Source organism: Orcinus orca, chromosome 7, assembly GCF_937001465.1.
Source record: "Orcinus orca chromosome 7, mOrcOrc1.1, whole genome shotgun sequence".
In the NCBI taxonomy this organism is placed as follows: domain Eukaryota; kingdom Metazoa; phylum Chordata; class Mammalia; order Artiodactyla; family Delphinidae; genus Orcinus; species Orcinus orca.
In genome coordinates, this window is record NC_064565.1 from 41,760,887 (window position 1) to 41,775,530 (window position 14,644).

The 14,644-nt window shown below is 36.4% G+C and overlaps 1 protein-coding gene across 6 annotated transcripts in view; it reads left to right on the top strand.

The window, feature by feature from the left end:
- Positions 1-389: 389 nt before the first annotated feature.
- Positions 390-14,644, top strand: part of TNFAIP6 (TNF alpha induced protein 6) — a 28,384-nt gene continuing 14,129 nt past the window's right edge. For 3 of the 6 annotated variants that reach the window (XR_007478493.1, XR_007478492.1, XM_049712494.1), the window contains exons 1-5: positions 390-585; positions 5,435-5,572; positions 7,242-7,403; positions 11,306-11,534; positions 13,627-13,667. Coding sequence is in view for 4 of the 6 variants with exons in the window: in XM_049712494.1 (XP_049568451.1) it covers positions 492-585; positions 5,435-5,572; positions 7,242-7,403; positions 11,306-11,534; positions 13,627-13,667 (664 nt within the window). In the remaining 2 variants the exon portion in view is untranslated. Of the gene's footprint in view, positions 586-4,184; positions 4,379-5,434; positions 5,573-7,241; positions 7,404-11,305; positions 11,535-13,626; positions 13,668-14,644 lie in introns of all 6 variants that reach the window. The other 3 variants (XM_049712493.1, XM_004276815.3, XM_033400066.2) reach the window with 3 other exon arrangements.

Sequence of the window (14,644 nt, forward strand, 5' to 3'; positions counted from 1 at the left end):
AGGGTCAAGTTCAAGTGTTTAACCCCAAACCCCATACCGCATAATTGCCTTACTGCAAATAAGATATTCAGGGTTTCTCTTAAAATCCCTACTGGTGTCTTTCTTTTGTTGTTTTGAAACCACTGCTGAATCTGCACCAAGTTAAACAAACTTCCTAAGAGAAAAGTGTCCATGACAGATAGAATAAATGATCCCCTTTCAAAGTAAGTGAATTTTAAAATGTAGATGATCATTCTATATCCTTAGTTTTGGCTGCCAATGCAAATGAGTCAGAGAATTTGCCTCAGACAGTGAGTTAATTGTGTAACTCTACAGAGGAAAATGCCATTGGAGAGTACTTGCTGACCTCACAGCTGAAAAAAAATAAAAAAAAAAAAAGAAAAACCATTTAAAGATGTGGAAACCAGATGTTTCAGACACATTTCAGCCTCTGCTCTGGGAATTTATCCTGAGCAGCCCCTAACAGGCTATTCCTTCTCTACAACTGAGATATGATCATCTTAATTTACTTATTTGTCTTGCTGTGGGAAGAGGCTCACGGATGGGGATTCAGAAATGGAATTTTTCATAACTCCATATGGCTTGGTAAGAAACTTCACTCATGAGCTTCTTGTTGGGAAAGTCGCTTCTTTGAATTCATGGAGAAGTGAATCAAAGCTGTAAATTTTTCTCTTCTGTTCAAGGCTGATGCTTTCAAAGAAAATGCTTGGGAAAGATAGATACTGGAATGCATATATCATTTTTTAAAAAGTGTTTCTGCCTTCTAAAATTTTAAAATAGCTTTTTATAAAGTGAACTTTTCAGTAGAAAATAGAGGTTAATATTTATATTCCATATGAAAATATGCTTTAAAATTTTCAAAGAAGGTGTGCTGGTATAGGGCAGAATGTTTCCTTAACAAAATAAAACCACCAATATATTATTTTGTTTTCATTTCAATGCATTTCTAGTCAGATTTCATAACAGGTAACCATAAGAGAATTACAACAGGTAAATTGGAATATACAATAATTTTATAATCATTGCTCCATGTACTCTGACCTGTAGTGTATATCGTGCTTTTTCCAAACATCTTTTGACTAGTTTGACAAAGCCAGCTTGTAATACAGAAAAAAATGAAAAAAGCTTGTATTTCTGGATGCATTCTTACCACTTGATTTCTTTTGTTTGAGCTATCCATTTAAATACCTTTCTACCTCTTTTGTTAGACAAGGAAAGTTTCTTTTGTTGTTTTGTTTTGTTAAATGTAAGGAATGACATAGACCTAACTGTGAATATAAACAACAGACCAAAAAAGGCTAAATAGAGAAAACCCAAAATACCCCATATAGTACTCTAAACAATGCTTTAATTCTCATGATACAAATTAATACTGCTTTATGTTCACTGTTGTGTTTGATAGTGAAAAAAATATGAATTGCTCAAGAAGAAAACTGACAAATCCTTGTATAAAATAAATAAAGAGAAAGCAAAATTAACCTAGATCTTGATGTTATGCTTGCTAAGCAGCACATAGTTATAGAATATTTTCCCTTTCAGCATGTTTCTCTCTGGTAATAACTGCAGCCATGCGGATTTCATTAGAAAGCTCGATTGCAATGCACAGCCTTGCAGCCTCTTTTTTCAGTGTGAGCCAGTGAACAGCTTTCATGCTGAACAGTGCAATCCATTTGGCCAAGATGGGGTCTGGAATTTACTAGAGGAATGAGCAAGTCTCTTTATTTTCATTGCACACCATCAAACTTGGGAAATATACACCTATTTGTCAGAAATGACAAAGATGATCATAAAGCTAGTAAGAGTTAAACCCACATGGATAAACTTTGAAATGCTGTCAAATTTGCTAATGATCAAGTAATTTGGAGTTGTTGTTGTTTGTTTTTAAAGTGATGTTGTATATCACCAAAATATAAACCTAGACAATAAGAGTTCGTCCTAGAGATAGAGAGGAGGAAACCCAAATGTTTGTTAATAGTATGCTGCACATTTGAGGCCCGGAGTGATTGCACAGTGCTTCATGCTTCAATGTGAGACAAATTATTGATCAGTCAGCCTAGCATAAATTGTTTACAGTTGGTTAGGCCAATGTAGTATTAGAAAACTATTTAGGGAGCGAAGAGAGTTGAATTAGAAGGCAGGAATCTGCTAACAACTATCAAGAACAAGGCACTTTAAACTCTTGGTCTCAGTCCCATACTGGTAAAATGAGAAGTCTGAAGTAGGGGACCCCTAAGGTTTATTTTTAACTCTTATATCCTCTAATTCCTTAGATAGTAATTTTTTTAAAAGACACTTAAGGACAAGAGACTTCAACTAGTTTAAATGGATTATGAAAATCAAAAAATGTACAGATAAGCGACTCTTTCTAGCCATTGTATTGAATCCAAAAAAGAAGAAGGGAAAAGTAACATTATCATGAGCTCCTACTAGGATACAGAAGCTATGCTTATGGGTTTTATGGTTTATATATTCCAAAAAATAGCTGTCATTATTCTTATTGGATAGATGAAGAAACTGAAGCTCAGGCAGTGATTTATACAAGGTCACACAACTGGCCCACTGTAGAACCAGAAATAGAAATCAGAGCCAACATAGTATTGTGTCACCACTTACTAAAAGGAAAAGGAAGTTATTGGTTAAATAGATTTTCAATTTCAGTGAATGACAGCTAGAAAAATTAATAAATTATTACTTCCTCTGAAAGGTGAAATTTTTTAGATTAGGACTCATTGTACAAAGGACCATCTTAGTAGTTTAAAATTCTGAATTGAGAAATACTTTAAAATAAATGTGTGCTTAAAACTGTCAAGTACACATGCCAAGGGTACTCAACTGTTCCTAAGGCAAAATAATGGGAAGTTTGGGTCTCTTTCAGGAACAGTGTGGAATATGAATATTATTTAATAAACTAAAAATTATAGCATAGACATTTCTGCTATTTAAGTTACTATCTTATTACTAGACAAGTTTAAGAGGTACCAAAAGTTTAAGGAAAACTACCAGGAAGAAAACTTAAAATTATTTAAGAATTTTTTTGTTAATTTATTTTTTTCCTGCAAACATCTGTTAAAAGAAAAACTGAAGCATACTTAAAATTTTGAGTTTATCTGAGCAAAAATACATTTGAATTTGGCAGCATCCAATCTAACAGATAGAAAGGAGCTCCGAGGAGTGGTACAAAATGCAAGACTTTCATAGGCAGAAGGGAGCAGGCAGAAGGAAGTTTTACTAGGTGAAAAAGCAGGTTGGTTATGGCAAGGTTACTTTCCTTCAGCGGATGGCAGGGGTCTATCAGGCAGATGACCTAACTGGTGGTGATCAGGAGATTTCTGACTGACTGGTTTAAGATTCCATTTCTGGGTGAGCTGAAACCATACTTAAGTCTTGGTTTGGTGATGTGGGGCTTAGCATAAGGGACTCCATTTGGAGCTTGCTGTCGTGTTTTTAGTACAACATATTTTTACTTCTGGAGTAAAATATCACGGAAATCTTAGTTTGAGAAACCTTGGCAGACAAAATAATTCTTACAAAAGTTTTTCAAATAAAGATCTTTTAGAGAACAGATACAGGGCTTCCCTGGTGGCGCAGTGGTTGAGAGTCCGCCTGCCAATGCAGCGGACACGGGTTCTTGCCCCAGTCTGGGAAGATCCCACATGCCGCGAAGCGGCTGGGCCCGTGAGCCATGGCCGCTGAGCCTGCGCGTCCGGAGCCTGTGCTCCACAACGGGAGATGCCGCAACAGTGAGAGGCCCGCGTACCGCAAAAAAAATAAAATAGAGAACATATACAGTTTTAACATTTTTAAAAAGTAACAATAATCTCCATCACAATACATTAGTAAGCACTACATGTCTCCTTCTCTACTAAAAGCCTTAGTACCCCTGTACTTCAAAATAGATGTACTTGCATTGCCCACTAGTGCTCGAGTTGCTTGAGAATAGGGCTTGATCCCCAGCACCTATCAAAGTACCTCATGGTATATTCTTAAAACAGCCAAATTGGAAACGAGTAAAAGTTTAGTTAATGAGGCTTTTACCCTATGTGTAAAGTGTCCTATGAAGGACACTTGGGAAGTAGGTGACTCTCAAAGGGGAAAATGACTTTGATGTTCCTTGTGTTCTCTGACCTCTAAGTATCAGATGCACTAAGGTACTGTGTATTAATGACAGGCTTTTTCCATATAAGGTATAAGAGCAGTATCCCTTGGAGTCCAGAAAAATGCCAAGCAGCATCTCCTATTGAACTGTGGCATTGTCAACTTCAGCTTGGGGAAGAGAGTAAAGAACAGTATTTCTAATACTGCTGGATTCATATCTTGCTGCATGCCAAGAAACATACGTTCTCGTTGGAAATGGTCTTGATGGTGGCTGATTGCACAGGTCAGGGGACAGAGACTTAACAATAATCTGATAGTCAACATAGAACTGTTAGCGCTATGTTATGATTATTGTCTTGGGAATCTTTTCACATTGTTTCTATGGCAAAATGCACTCCAAACTCAAAACAATCATTTTAAACAGTGATCTATTGGGAGACAGCTCACGTATGACTTAACACTATCTGAACTACGTTGGGAACAAATGTGAACCGAAAAAGACAAACCAGATAAAGAACTTAGGAACTGGTAGTTAGGTGTGTCCCACTTTTTCTCTGCTGTAGTTAAATCTATTTTTCTTTTCTTCAATGTCATATTTGCTTGCCTTGGATTCCTTTAAACTTTTCCTCAGTTTTTGATTTGTTTACTAAATTCTCAATTATATTGCATTAGTCATTTCCCTCAAATGGATATTTTGGCTTACTTTTCTCCTTCAATGTAAGCCAATTTTCATTGGTTTCTTTTGCCTTCAACTCCTTTTCTTTTCCTATTGCTTACCTTTCCAAGTTTTTAAAATAAAGTCAAAAAAAAAAAAAAAAGTCAGGGCTTCCCTGGTGGCGCAGTGGTTGAGAGTCCAGCTGCCGATGCAGGGGACACGGGTTCGTGCCCCGGTCCGGGAAGATCCCACATGCCGCGGAGCGGCTGGGCCCGTGAGCCATGGCCGCTGAGCCTGCGCGTCCGGAGCCTGTGCTCCGCAACGGGAGAGGCCACAGCAGTGAGAGGCCCGTGTACCGCAAAAAAAAAAAAAAAAAAAAAGTCAAAACTCTATCACCTTTGGATAATGCAGAAATACAGTGTTGTGTTAAAACTTTCTTTCAGGTTATCAGTTCAAAAAATAATTTAGCCTCAAGTTTCTATCTATGTCCCCCAAAATTCCCCTCATTCATATTTTTTTCCCAAAGCTTTCTAACAATGAAAACTTAGCCACTCAAGGCAGCTGACCCAGGGAACCCTTTGGCAGGGACAATAGCTGATGTAATCTTCCAGCTGAGGCCACAAAATTTCCCTTGTTCCACAAGAATGGATAATAGTGCATTGACGACATTTTGTGAATTCACAGAACAAGCAGCAGGCGTGTACCACAGAGAAGCGCGGTCTGGCAAGTACAAGCTCACCTACGCAGAAGCGAAGGCGGTGTGTGAATATGAAGGTGGCCATCTTGCCACCTACAAGCAGTTAGAGGCAGCCAGAAAAATTGGTAACAGCTTTGACAATAATCTTCTTCTTTTTCACCCTTGGAAAAAAAATTTTCCACCTTCCCTGCAACCCCTTATTAAGACTTTTCTCTCTACCCCTGCTAATAGTTCCTCTGGCTTCTCCCATCTTCTTTGTCTAGAGCTGGTAGACAATTCCTACTACTAGTAACTTAGTTGGGGTCACACCCCATTGGGAGCTAATAAATAAACATCAAAAGAAAATGAAGACATCATTATCTCGATATGATTTAAACCCCTCATTAATTTTAATGCCATTGCTATTCATTTTTAATATCATTCTATCTCTTCTTGACGTCTGTGTGTCATTTTCCTCAGCTGTTAAATGATGCTACTATGTTGTGTCTTACAAGGAAATTTACTTGGTAGAAGAAATAGTGAATTTAGTGGATATTTTTTCAATTATTTTCAATTTTTTCCTTTTCTTTTTTTTACATTAAGTGGGAGAATGCATTTGTACTCTAGGATCAAAAGCCATGAGGAAAAGGAGGATAAGCAAGTTGTAAGGTGCCAGATGAAAGAAACTGGGAAGATGATGTCAGGACACCTGGTGAAAACCCAGTAATTAACAAATGCTGTTTGCTTCTTTATATTAAAAAAAATGGGTTGCTACTGTCTCTCCTGGACTTTCAGGAGAATCCAAAAGGCCACCCTAATTCAGAATTTTCTTCTCCACTGAAGATATCCCTTTGCTGATAGGAACATACCTGCAAAGCTCATACTATTATTATACATTACCCAAGACAAAAATAAAGGTGTTCTCGAAAATGCCCCAAAGTCTCCCCAGATGACTGCTCAGTCTATACCCTTAGGGCTGTGTGTGTGACGCAGTAAATGGAATGAGGTACACAAAGGCCAGAGACATTACTAGCCATGGGGGACTTGTAGTCAAATCGTTCTTGGGTGGCATCGGCAAATATTAAAACAGCCTCCAAAGTTGAGTAAGGAAAACAAGGCTGAGGCTTTGTTTGAAATGTATGAGTACTTTTATCCCTATTCAAATTTTTAAAATATTGGTGATATCTTTTTTTTTTTTTTTTTTTTTGCGGTACGCAGGCCTCTCACTGTTGTGGCCTCTCCCGTTGCGGAGCACAGGCTCCAGACGTACAGGCTCAGCAGCCATGGCTCACGGGCCCAGCCGCTCCACGGTATGTGGGATCTTCCCGGACCGGGGCACGAACCTGCGTCCCCTGCATCGGCAGGCGGACTCTCAACCACTGCGCCACCTGGGAAGCCCTAGTGATATCTTAATTGATCCTGAAGGAGAAATTATCATCTGAAAAAGTTTTTTTCAGTATTGATGGTAATTCCAGAAATTAACTCATGGCACTAGCTCGGTCATTTGTGAAAAGAAGCCAGCTCTGAAATTGGATTGTTTTCATATCCATGGTATTATTATTTCCTAGTCCATCTGCTTCTTTTTTTTTTTTTTTCCAAGTAAGATGTCATTTCCTAGTAAAAGTCAGATGTTACAAGAACTTTTATATACATTCAAACTTTATTTTTTAAGAAAACAGTTCTTCCCCTTTTATATGAAGTGGATTTGGGCAGTTAAGACACTGTCCCTGTTGCAAGGGGCCATCTTGGTTGAGATGACCTTCGCTCAGCTGAGGGAGTAACCAGTTAAGCCATTACCCTTCCATTCTCTTGCAGGATTTCACATCTGTGCTGCTGGGTGGATGGCCAAGGGCAGAGTTGGATACCCCATTGTGAAGCCAGGGCCCAACTGTGGATTTGGAAAAACTGGTATTATTGATTATGGAGTCCGTCTGAACAGAAGTGAAAGATGGGATGCTTATTGCTACAACCCACATGGTTTGTCAAAAACAATAATTTTATACTATATAAAAACAGGTACAGGTTACTAAGACCTTAGTAAAAAGAAATGACTTCTTCTTCCAGAGAGAGAGCAATTTAGTAACGATAATTATTAATAACAACTACCATTCATAGAATGATTATGCTGTGCCACACACTGACTTATGTCTTTCATCCACACTGTCACTTTATTGTTATACCCATTTTAGAATTCAGGAAACTAAAGTTCAAGAGCTTAAGTAACTTTCAGCCAGCCAGTAATTAGTAGGCAGGTGAGATCACAACTTAATTCTTTTCTGTGCCAGGGAACTTCCTGATTACAGAGGACAAAAAAAAAAAAAAGATTATAAACTTGCCACAGTTAATTAGCTAAAACCAAGAAGTAGTACTACCAAATGTTAACTGTTCAAAATTATCCCTTTAATAGAATGAGAAAAAGGAGACAGAATAAACAAAGTTTTTCCCTAATTTCTTTCTGGGCATAAATTCTTAAACTTCCAAACTAAGCAACCCTCACTCTGTGGTTTGTTTTAACAAATATATACTGGATATGCTAGTTATTATTGTAAGCACCTGTTTATTCATATTCTTTTTCCATGGTTGATTGCAGCTAGGAAAACTTCAAAGAGAAAATTAACACATTATAATTACTATAAACAGTAATTCTTGGTCCATGCTGTTGGAGAAAAAAGTAGACTGTTGTTTTGGGATGTATTTCCCCCAGGATAATATTACAAAGTGTTACAACATGTTACAAAGTATTTCCCAGATATATGATCATAAACATCCTCAGGTGGTGTCCCATTTGGATCTACCTTAGAGAATGTCCATGACAAAGTAGGAGATTACAGTGAAGTTCTAGCATATTATTATAGAATTTATTATTTAATAATATTAACCATTGGAGAACAGTTTCTCACATTTGCAACTAACCTCTACCTCACAATAATGTATACTCCAAGTAGAAAAGAATTTTTCCTAGAGCTGTCACCTATTCCCACTTGAGACAAAATATGAATAAATGGGGGTGGGGTGGGATGAACTGGGAGATTGGGATTGACATATATACACTAATATGCATAAAATAGATAACTAAAAAGAACGTGCTGTATAAAAAATAAATAAAATTCAAAAAATATGAATAACATGCATTCATATAGACTATAACTTTCAAATCACTTTGACATACTTTAAGCCTATAGTATACTATATTTAGTCCTATATTTAGTCATTGTTAATAATTCATATACCTTCTTTTCCTCTCTTTCTTTCTTCCTTTTTCTTAAATATATTTATACAGGCAACTCTCTTCTTACTCTTAAGAGTAACTTCTATTTCCAAATATATTATCTGATTCTTCTGCTTGATAAACTCCAGGATCTCTGAGCATCTACTCAATCATTTCCAAAGGTCAAAGTCTAAGGAAGATGTAGAAGTATAAATGGAAAGATTCTTACAGTATTTCATTGCCCTTTTATAAGAATGCCACCTTAACTTACAAATTTTTATAAGCTGCTTTTGTTTCTCATAGAGGCTGAATGCTTTTTACTCTGGGAATGTGTGTACAGAATCCTGGGAGACTTGTGCTTACTCAAGTCTCAGCTTACTTTTGGATTCAGTGATATACTGATTATTTAGGATGTGGTCAACCTGAAGGGGACTGGGGGCCACCTGAACTAGCAATGGGAGAACAGTTCATTGAAAAATAATTGGAATGAAAAAAATCATAATGGTATCAGAAAAATAAAGCAATGATTATTAATGAATCAATACCACCAAGTTAGAGTTGATTGAAGCAAGGAAGAATAGGGTCATTCAGAAGTGTTCAGAAGTCAGCTTGCTCATTCGAGTTCTGAATGTGTGGCATGATGCCGACTGCCTCCTGTATGAATACTTCTTAACCAATTAGCTGTCAGTCCTCAGGGACCCAGGCTGCTTTATAAATCTGTCATTTTCTAAATAAGCAAGAGATGAGGCAATAATTATATGTAACATGAAGTATAGAGCTGAATAGATATAGCTAAATATAAAAACAAGTTAGTTCAATATTTGAATATTTTTCCTAATCTAATGATATATACATCAAAGATAGGATGCTATGGGACAGAGAAAATCACTCCCAAAGCGGGCACTGTATATGCTTATGTGCACATATAAACTATGTATTATATAATATTTAATAATACAATAAGAATAGCTTATACTTTGCATAATACCCTTAAGCTATCCTTTATATTTTATCCTCAGAATAGTCCTGTGAGGAGGTAACAGGAGAGACATGACTATATTTATTTTACCAATGAAGAAACTGAGGTATAGACTGGACGCAGAGCTCAGACTAGATCCCTGACCCTCTTTTGTCACTTCCTTGCCTTTCTAAGAGCCTGTTCTGCCCTGGGGTGATAAGCTTCCTTTACTTCTATGGTGTGAAGGATTCTAACACAATTTTTTATTGTAATAGTTATTTTCAAGGAGAATATTCTTGTAAAAAACTTCTAATTGGGGAATTCTCTGGCGGTTCAGTAGTTAGGACTCGGCACTTTCACTGCCGAGGGCACAGGTTGGATCCCTGGTCGGGGAACTAAGATCCTGCGGGCTGCGTGGCACAGCCAAAAAAAAAAAAAAAAACCAAAAACCCTCTAATTGATATAATAAAAAATACCTTTGAATGCTATCCAGAGTCACCACTACCATCACCACCACTCAGATTATTTTTGAGTTTCCAGTTTGTATCTTTTTTTCAAGACACTAGACATTTAGGTGATATGGAATTAAAATTAACTGCGGCCCTTCCACAGCTTTCTCTCTAGGCATACTGTAAAATCACTGTTCTGGCAGAGATTGTTTGTTCTTATAACAGGTTATGGGACAGGACAGAAATCTATGAAATGGTAAATGACTTGAAAAAACCAACATGGATATCTCCACCAAATCCTCAAATAGTATTAGGATTAAGGTGCTAATGTAAACCAGTAAAAGGAGTATAGAATGATTATAAATTATTCCTTTTAACTGGATTAGAGTGACCTTCAAATTCCCTAAGTGATCTTCATATTCTATAATGATTTTACAAACAGAATTTATTGGACTCATTATTCTAAGTGTCTGAGTCCCTGAAGACACAGTAGTGACACCACAGAACAAAATCCGTGTCATCTTGATTGGGCTGTTGGTAATATGGGCATATGTATTTGTCAAAACACATTTAAGTGTACATATAAGACATGCATCCCATGCTTAAAACGTAAACAGAGCAAAAATGTCAACAGGAACACAATTATTATTCCTTCTTGCTGTTTTACTTTTTAAAAAACTCACAAGTGGGGACTTCCCTGGTGGCGCAGTGGTTAAGAATCTCCCTGCCAATGCAGGGGACACAGGTTCGAGCCCTGGTCCTTGAAGATCCCACATGCCACGAAGCAATTAAGCCCATGCGCCACAACTACTGAGCCTGTGCTCTAGAGCCCGCCTGCCACAACTACTGAAGCCCGCGCGCCTAGAGACCGGGCTCCTCAACAAGAGAAGCCACCCCAAGGAGAAGCCCACGCACCGCAACAAACAGTAGCCCCCGCTCGCTGCAACTAGAAAAAGTCTGCGCGCAGCAACGAAGACCCAATGCAGCCAAAAATAAATTAATTAATTTTTAAAAAGTTAGAACAAAAAAAAAATTCACAAGTGGTCTATGTTCATTTTAGAGAATTTAGCAACTATTAATGAAAAAACATTTATTCTTCAGCTACAGTTACACACAATATACTATGGATGCTATATATTAAATCATTTTATTTTTATTTCATAAAAAGCACTAAATAAATGGACACTAAGAAATGAATATCTTTTTTAAAGTAGGAATCATTTTTTAAAAATGCTTTCTTATCATTTTTTTTTTCTCTTTTCAGCAAAGGAGTGTGGTGGTGTCTTCACAGATCCAAAGCAAATTTTTAAAACTCCAGGCTTCCCAAATGAGTATGATGATAACCAAATCTGCTACTGGCACATTAGACTCAAGTATGGTCAGCGTATTCACCTGAGTTTTTTGGACTTTGACCTTGAAGATGACCCAGCTTGCTTGGCTGACTATGTTGAAATATATGACAGTTATGATGATGTCCATGGCTTTGTGGGAAGGTATGTATTGTTTCTCCATACAGGAAGCTAATGAACATCCGATATTTTGCATGATGTTTCTTTTATTTCTCTCCAACTGTCCCTACAACATTGATTTTCCAGTTTATCTATTCTCCTGCAACAGAGTATCCTTTTTTTAAAAATTAATTTATTCATTTATTTATTTTTGGCTGAGTTGGGTCTTCGTTGCTGCACGTGGGCTTTCTCTAGTTGTGGCAAGCTGGGCCACTCTTTGTTGTGGTGTGCGGGCTTCTTATTGGGGGGGCTTCTCTTTGTTGTGGACCACAGGCTCTAGGCGTGTGGGCTTCAGTAGTTGTGGCTCACGGGCTCTACAGCGCAGGCTCAGTAGTTGTGGCACACAGGCTTAGCTGCTCCGCGGCATGTGGGATCTTCCCGGACTAGGGCTCGAACCCGTGTCCCCTGCATTGGCAGGTGGATTCTTAATCACTGTGCCACCAGGGAAGCCCCAGAGTATCCTTTTTTAACCACGGCTTTTTTTTTGCTCTGTTACTCATAACAAGCCATAGTCAGCTGCTATGTCTACTTATTAAAATAGTTATAGCTGCTTTTTGATTTGTTAAGTTGTAACAATTAGTTACATATTCTATTTATAAAGACCTCAAGATTTGACTAACAGGAGAAAGAAGATGTATGAGTTGGGAAATTTTGGGGGTTTTTAAATGTTCTGATTTCTGTCAACCTCCTAAAAATAATTATAAATTCAATAATTGTTGCCTTTCTTCTGTGTACAAAGCATTGTACTAAGCATTATGGATATAAGGCAAATAAGTAAACTATAGCCCCTTCTCTCATATAGTTTAGCTAAATATACAATGGATATCTTTTTAAAAATGACTTTCTTTGCCATAAAAAACAAGTATTGCTTTCCTCAGTATTTTTCCCTGGGTTTTTTAACATGCTGGGACACACTTTTTTTTTGTTCCCATCCATATCTTTAACATAGTTTAAATTTTACAATACAAAATTTGCAACATTTTACAAAATATTGTAAATTAAAGAGTGTACAGTTAAGGTGTTTTATGTATTCAGGTCCCCACTTAATAATGTATATTTTAGACTATCCATTATCAATAGATTATCAGTTATCAATTCTCTATTATCCATAATAGTAATTTAATGAAAGAAAATAGTAGTGGGGATAATTAAAAATGACAGACAATATCTTTTTATTGACTTTGAAATCTGTAACTTAAATACAAAGAAAAACAAAGGCATTTGTTGCATAAATGAACAGCAATTTTTGGATGGAAAGTGGTTTTTGTTTTGTTTTGTTCTTTAGCTGAGACTACTACTATAGAAAAAATATATAGTTTTTTGAAATAGTTTGAAGAAGACTAGAAGTAGGGTTGGAGGAATTAAGAACAAAGTCTTTTTTGAAAGAATGGACCTCCTACCTTGGGAATTAAGGTAACATTTTTATTCTAAACCTAGTTTCAGAAGTCAATTACAGCTCTAGATAAAATCATAAATGATTTTTTAATCTACAGGCTAATTTGTTATTTATTGGGTTATATTGTGTGATTTACCTTTATAATAGACTTTCTCCCCCTCAGGAATAAATTACATTGTTTTAGAAACTGATAAAAACCCTTACTTTTTATATTATCATGTGCAAGGGAATTCCCTTCAAGCCATGATTCAGATAAAAATCACACCCTCTTATGTCTATAAGGTCCAACGTAATTCTTTCCCTTTTAAATCAGCCATACACCCATTCTTCTCTAACTGTGAAGAAAACTTCATGAGATTAATCAGAAACAAATTTTAAAAATTTCCAAGTAGATTCAAATTGTCTACCACACAAAAAGCTTTGTAGACACACAGTTATGCCACAAATTCTTAAGAATCTCATTAATGCTGTGAGAAGGATATTTCAAACAATGTTTTAACCCCTCTTCTCTCTTACAAATTCAAGTAAAAATAAATAAATATAACAATAAAATGTAAAATAATAGAAAAATGAGCCATTACTTAGGGGAAATAAAGTACGTCAATTATCAGTAAGAGCCACTTGCAATAGCTATATAATAATCATTCATGTGACCTCTCTTTTTAAAAAATTCTCTTTCAGATACTGTGGAGATGAGCTTCCAGAAGACATCATTAGTACAGGTAATGGCTCTAAATTGAAGAAAAAAACTTTGATTTGCTTTCTCAGTATCAGTGAAAATGAAGGACCCAGTAGTTATTACTATATACTTTTTAAAGTCGAGAGAGCTGAAAACAGATATAGCTTGCTAGCTTGTAATAGGCAAAGAAGTGCTTATTTATACTTAATGACTTTTATCAACTCCTTGCACTAAAAATGTATACTCTGGTTATTAGCAGGAAATGCAGTCTGAGATAGTCTTGAATCTGCAAATCCATAAATACTGCTGTAGCTTATAATTCCCATAAAATGTGGTAATAAAATGTCCAAACTTTTCATTGATAAAGGATTAAAGTAATTTGTAAAGTTGTTAAAAATACCTTGTATCACTGAAAAAAATTTTACATCACATTTATTGCATTTTCACATTAGTACAGCAATCCCCAGAGAGTCTTGTGAAGAACACAGTTCTGTTAGATGTTTTTAATAGATATTACATGAGAAAAGGGCTCTAAGGTCAAGTAAATTTGGGATATATTGGATTAAACAATGTGAAACAGGTTTCTTTATTAGAAGATGTCAGAGAACTTTTACTATGCTAATTATGCATAGTAAATCTAAAAAGGCTAGCTATAGTAGGCAAAGTTTTCCAAATGTTTTTCCTCTTGCTAATTATTTTGTGTGACTTTGTTCCTTGAAATGTACCCTAAGAAATATCCCTGTAGCAGCATACATTTATCTCAATAAGCAATACCATTGCTATTGCCTCAAACTGCTACTTTCTAAGAACTTTTACTTTCTTAGATGTCTTCATTTTCCTTTTTGTTTTCATCACCAGCACCAGTAATTGGCATTATTTTTTTGTTTTTAATTTTTTTAATTAATTAATTTATTTATTTTTGCCTGTGTTGGGTCTTCGTTGCTGCACGTGGGCTATCTCTAGTTGCCGCGAGCTGGGCTACTCTTTGTTGTGGTACGCGGGCTTCTCATTGCGGTGGCT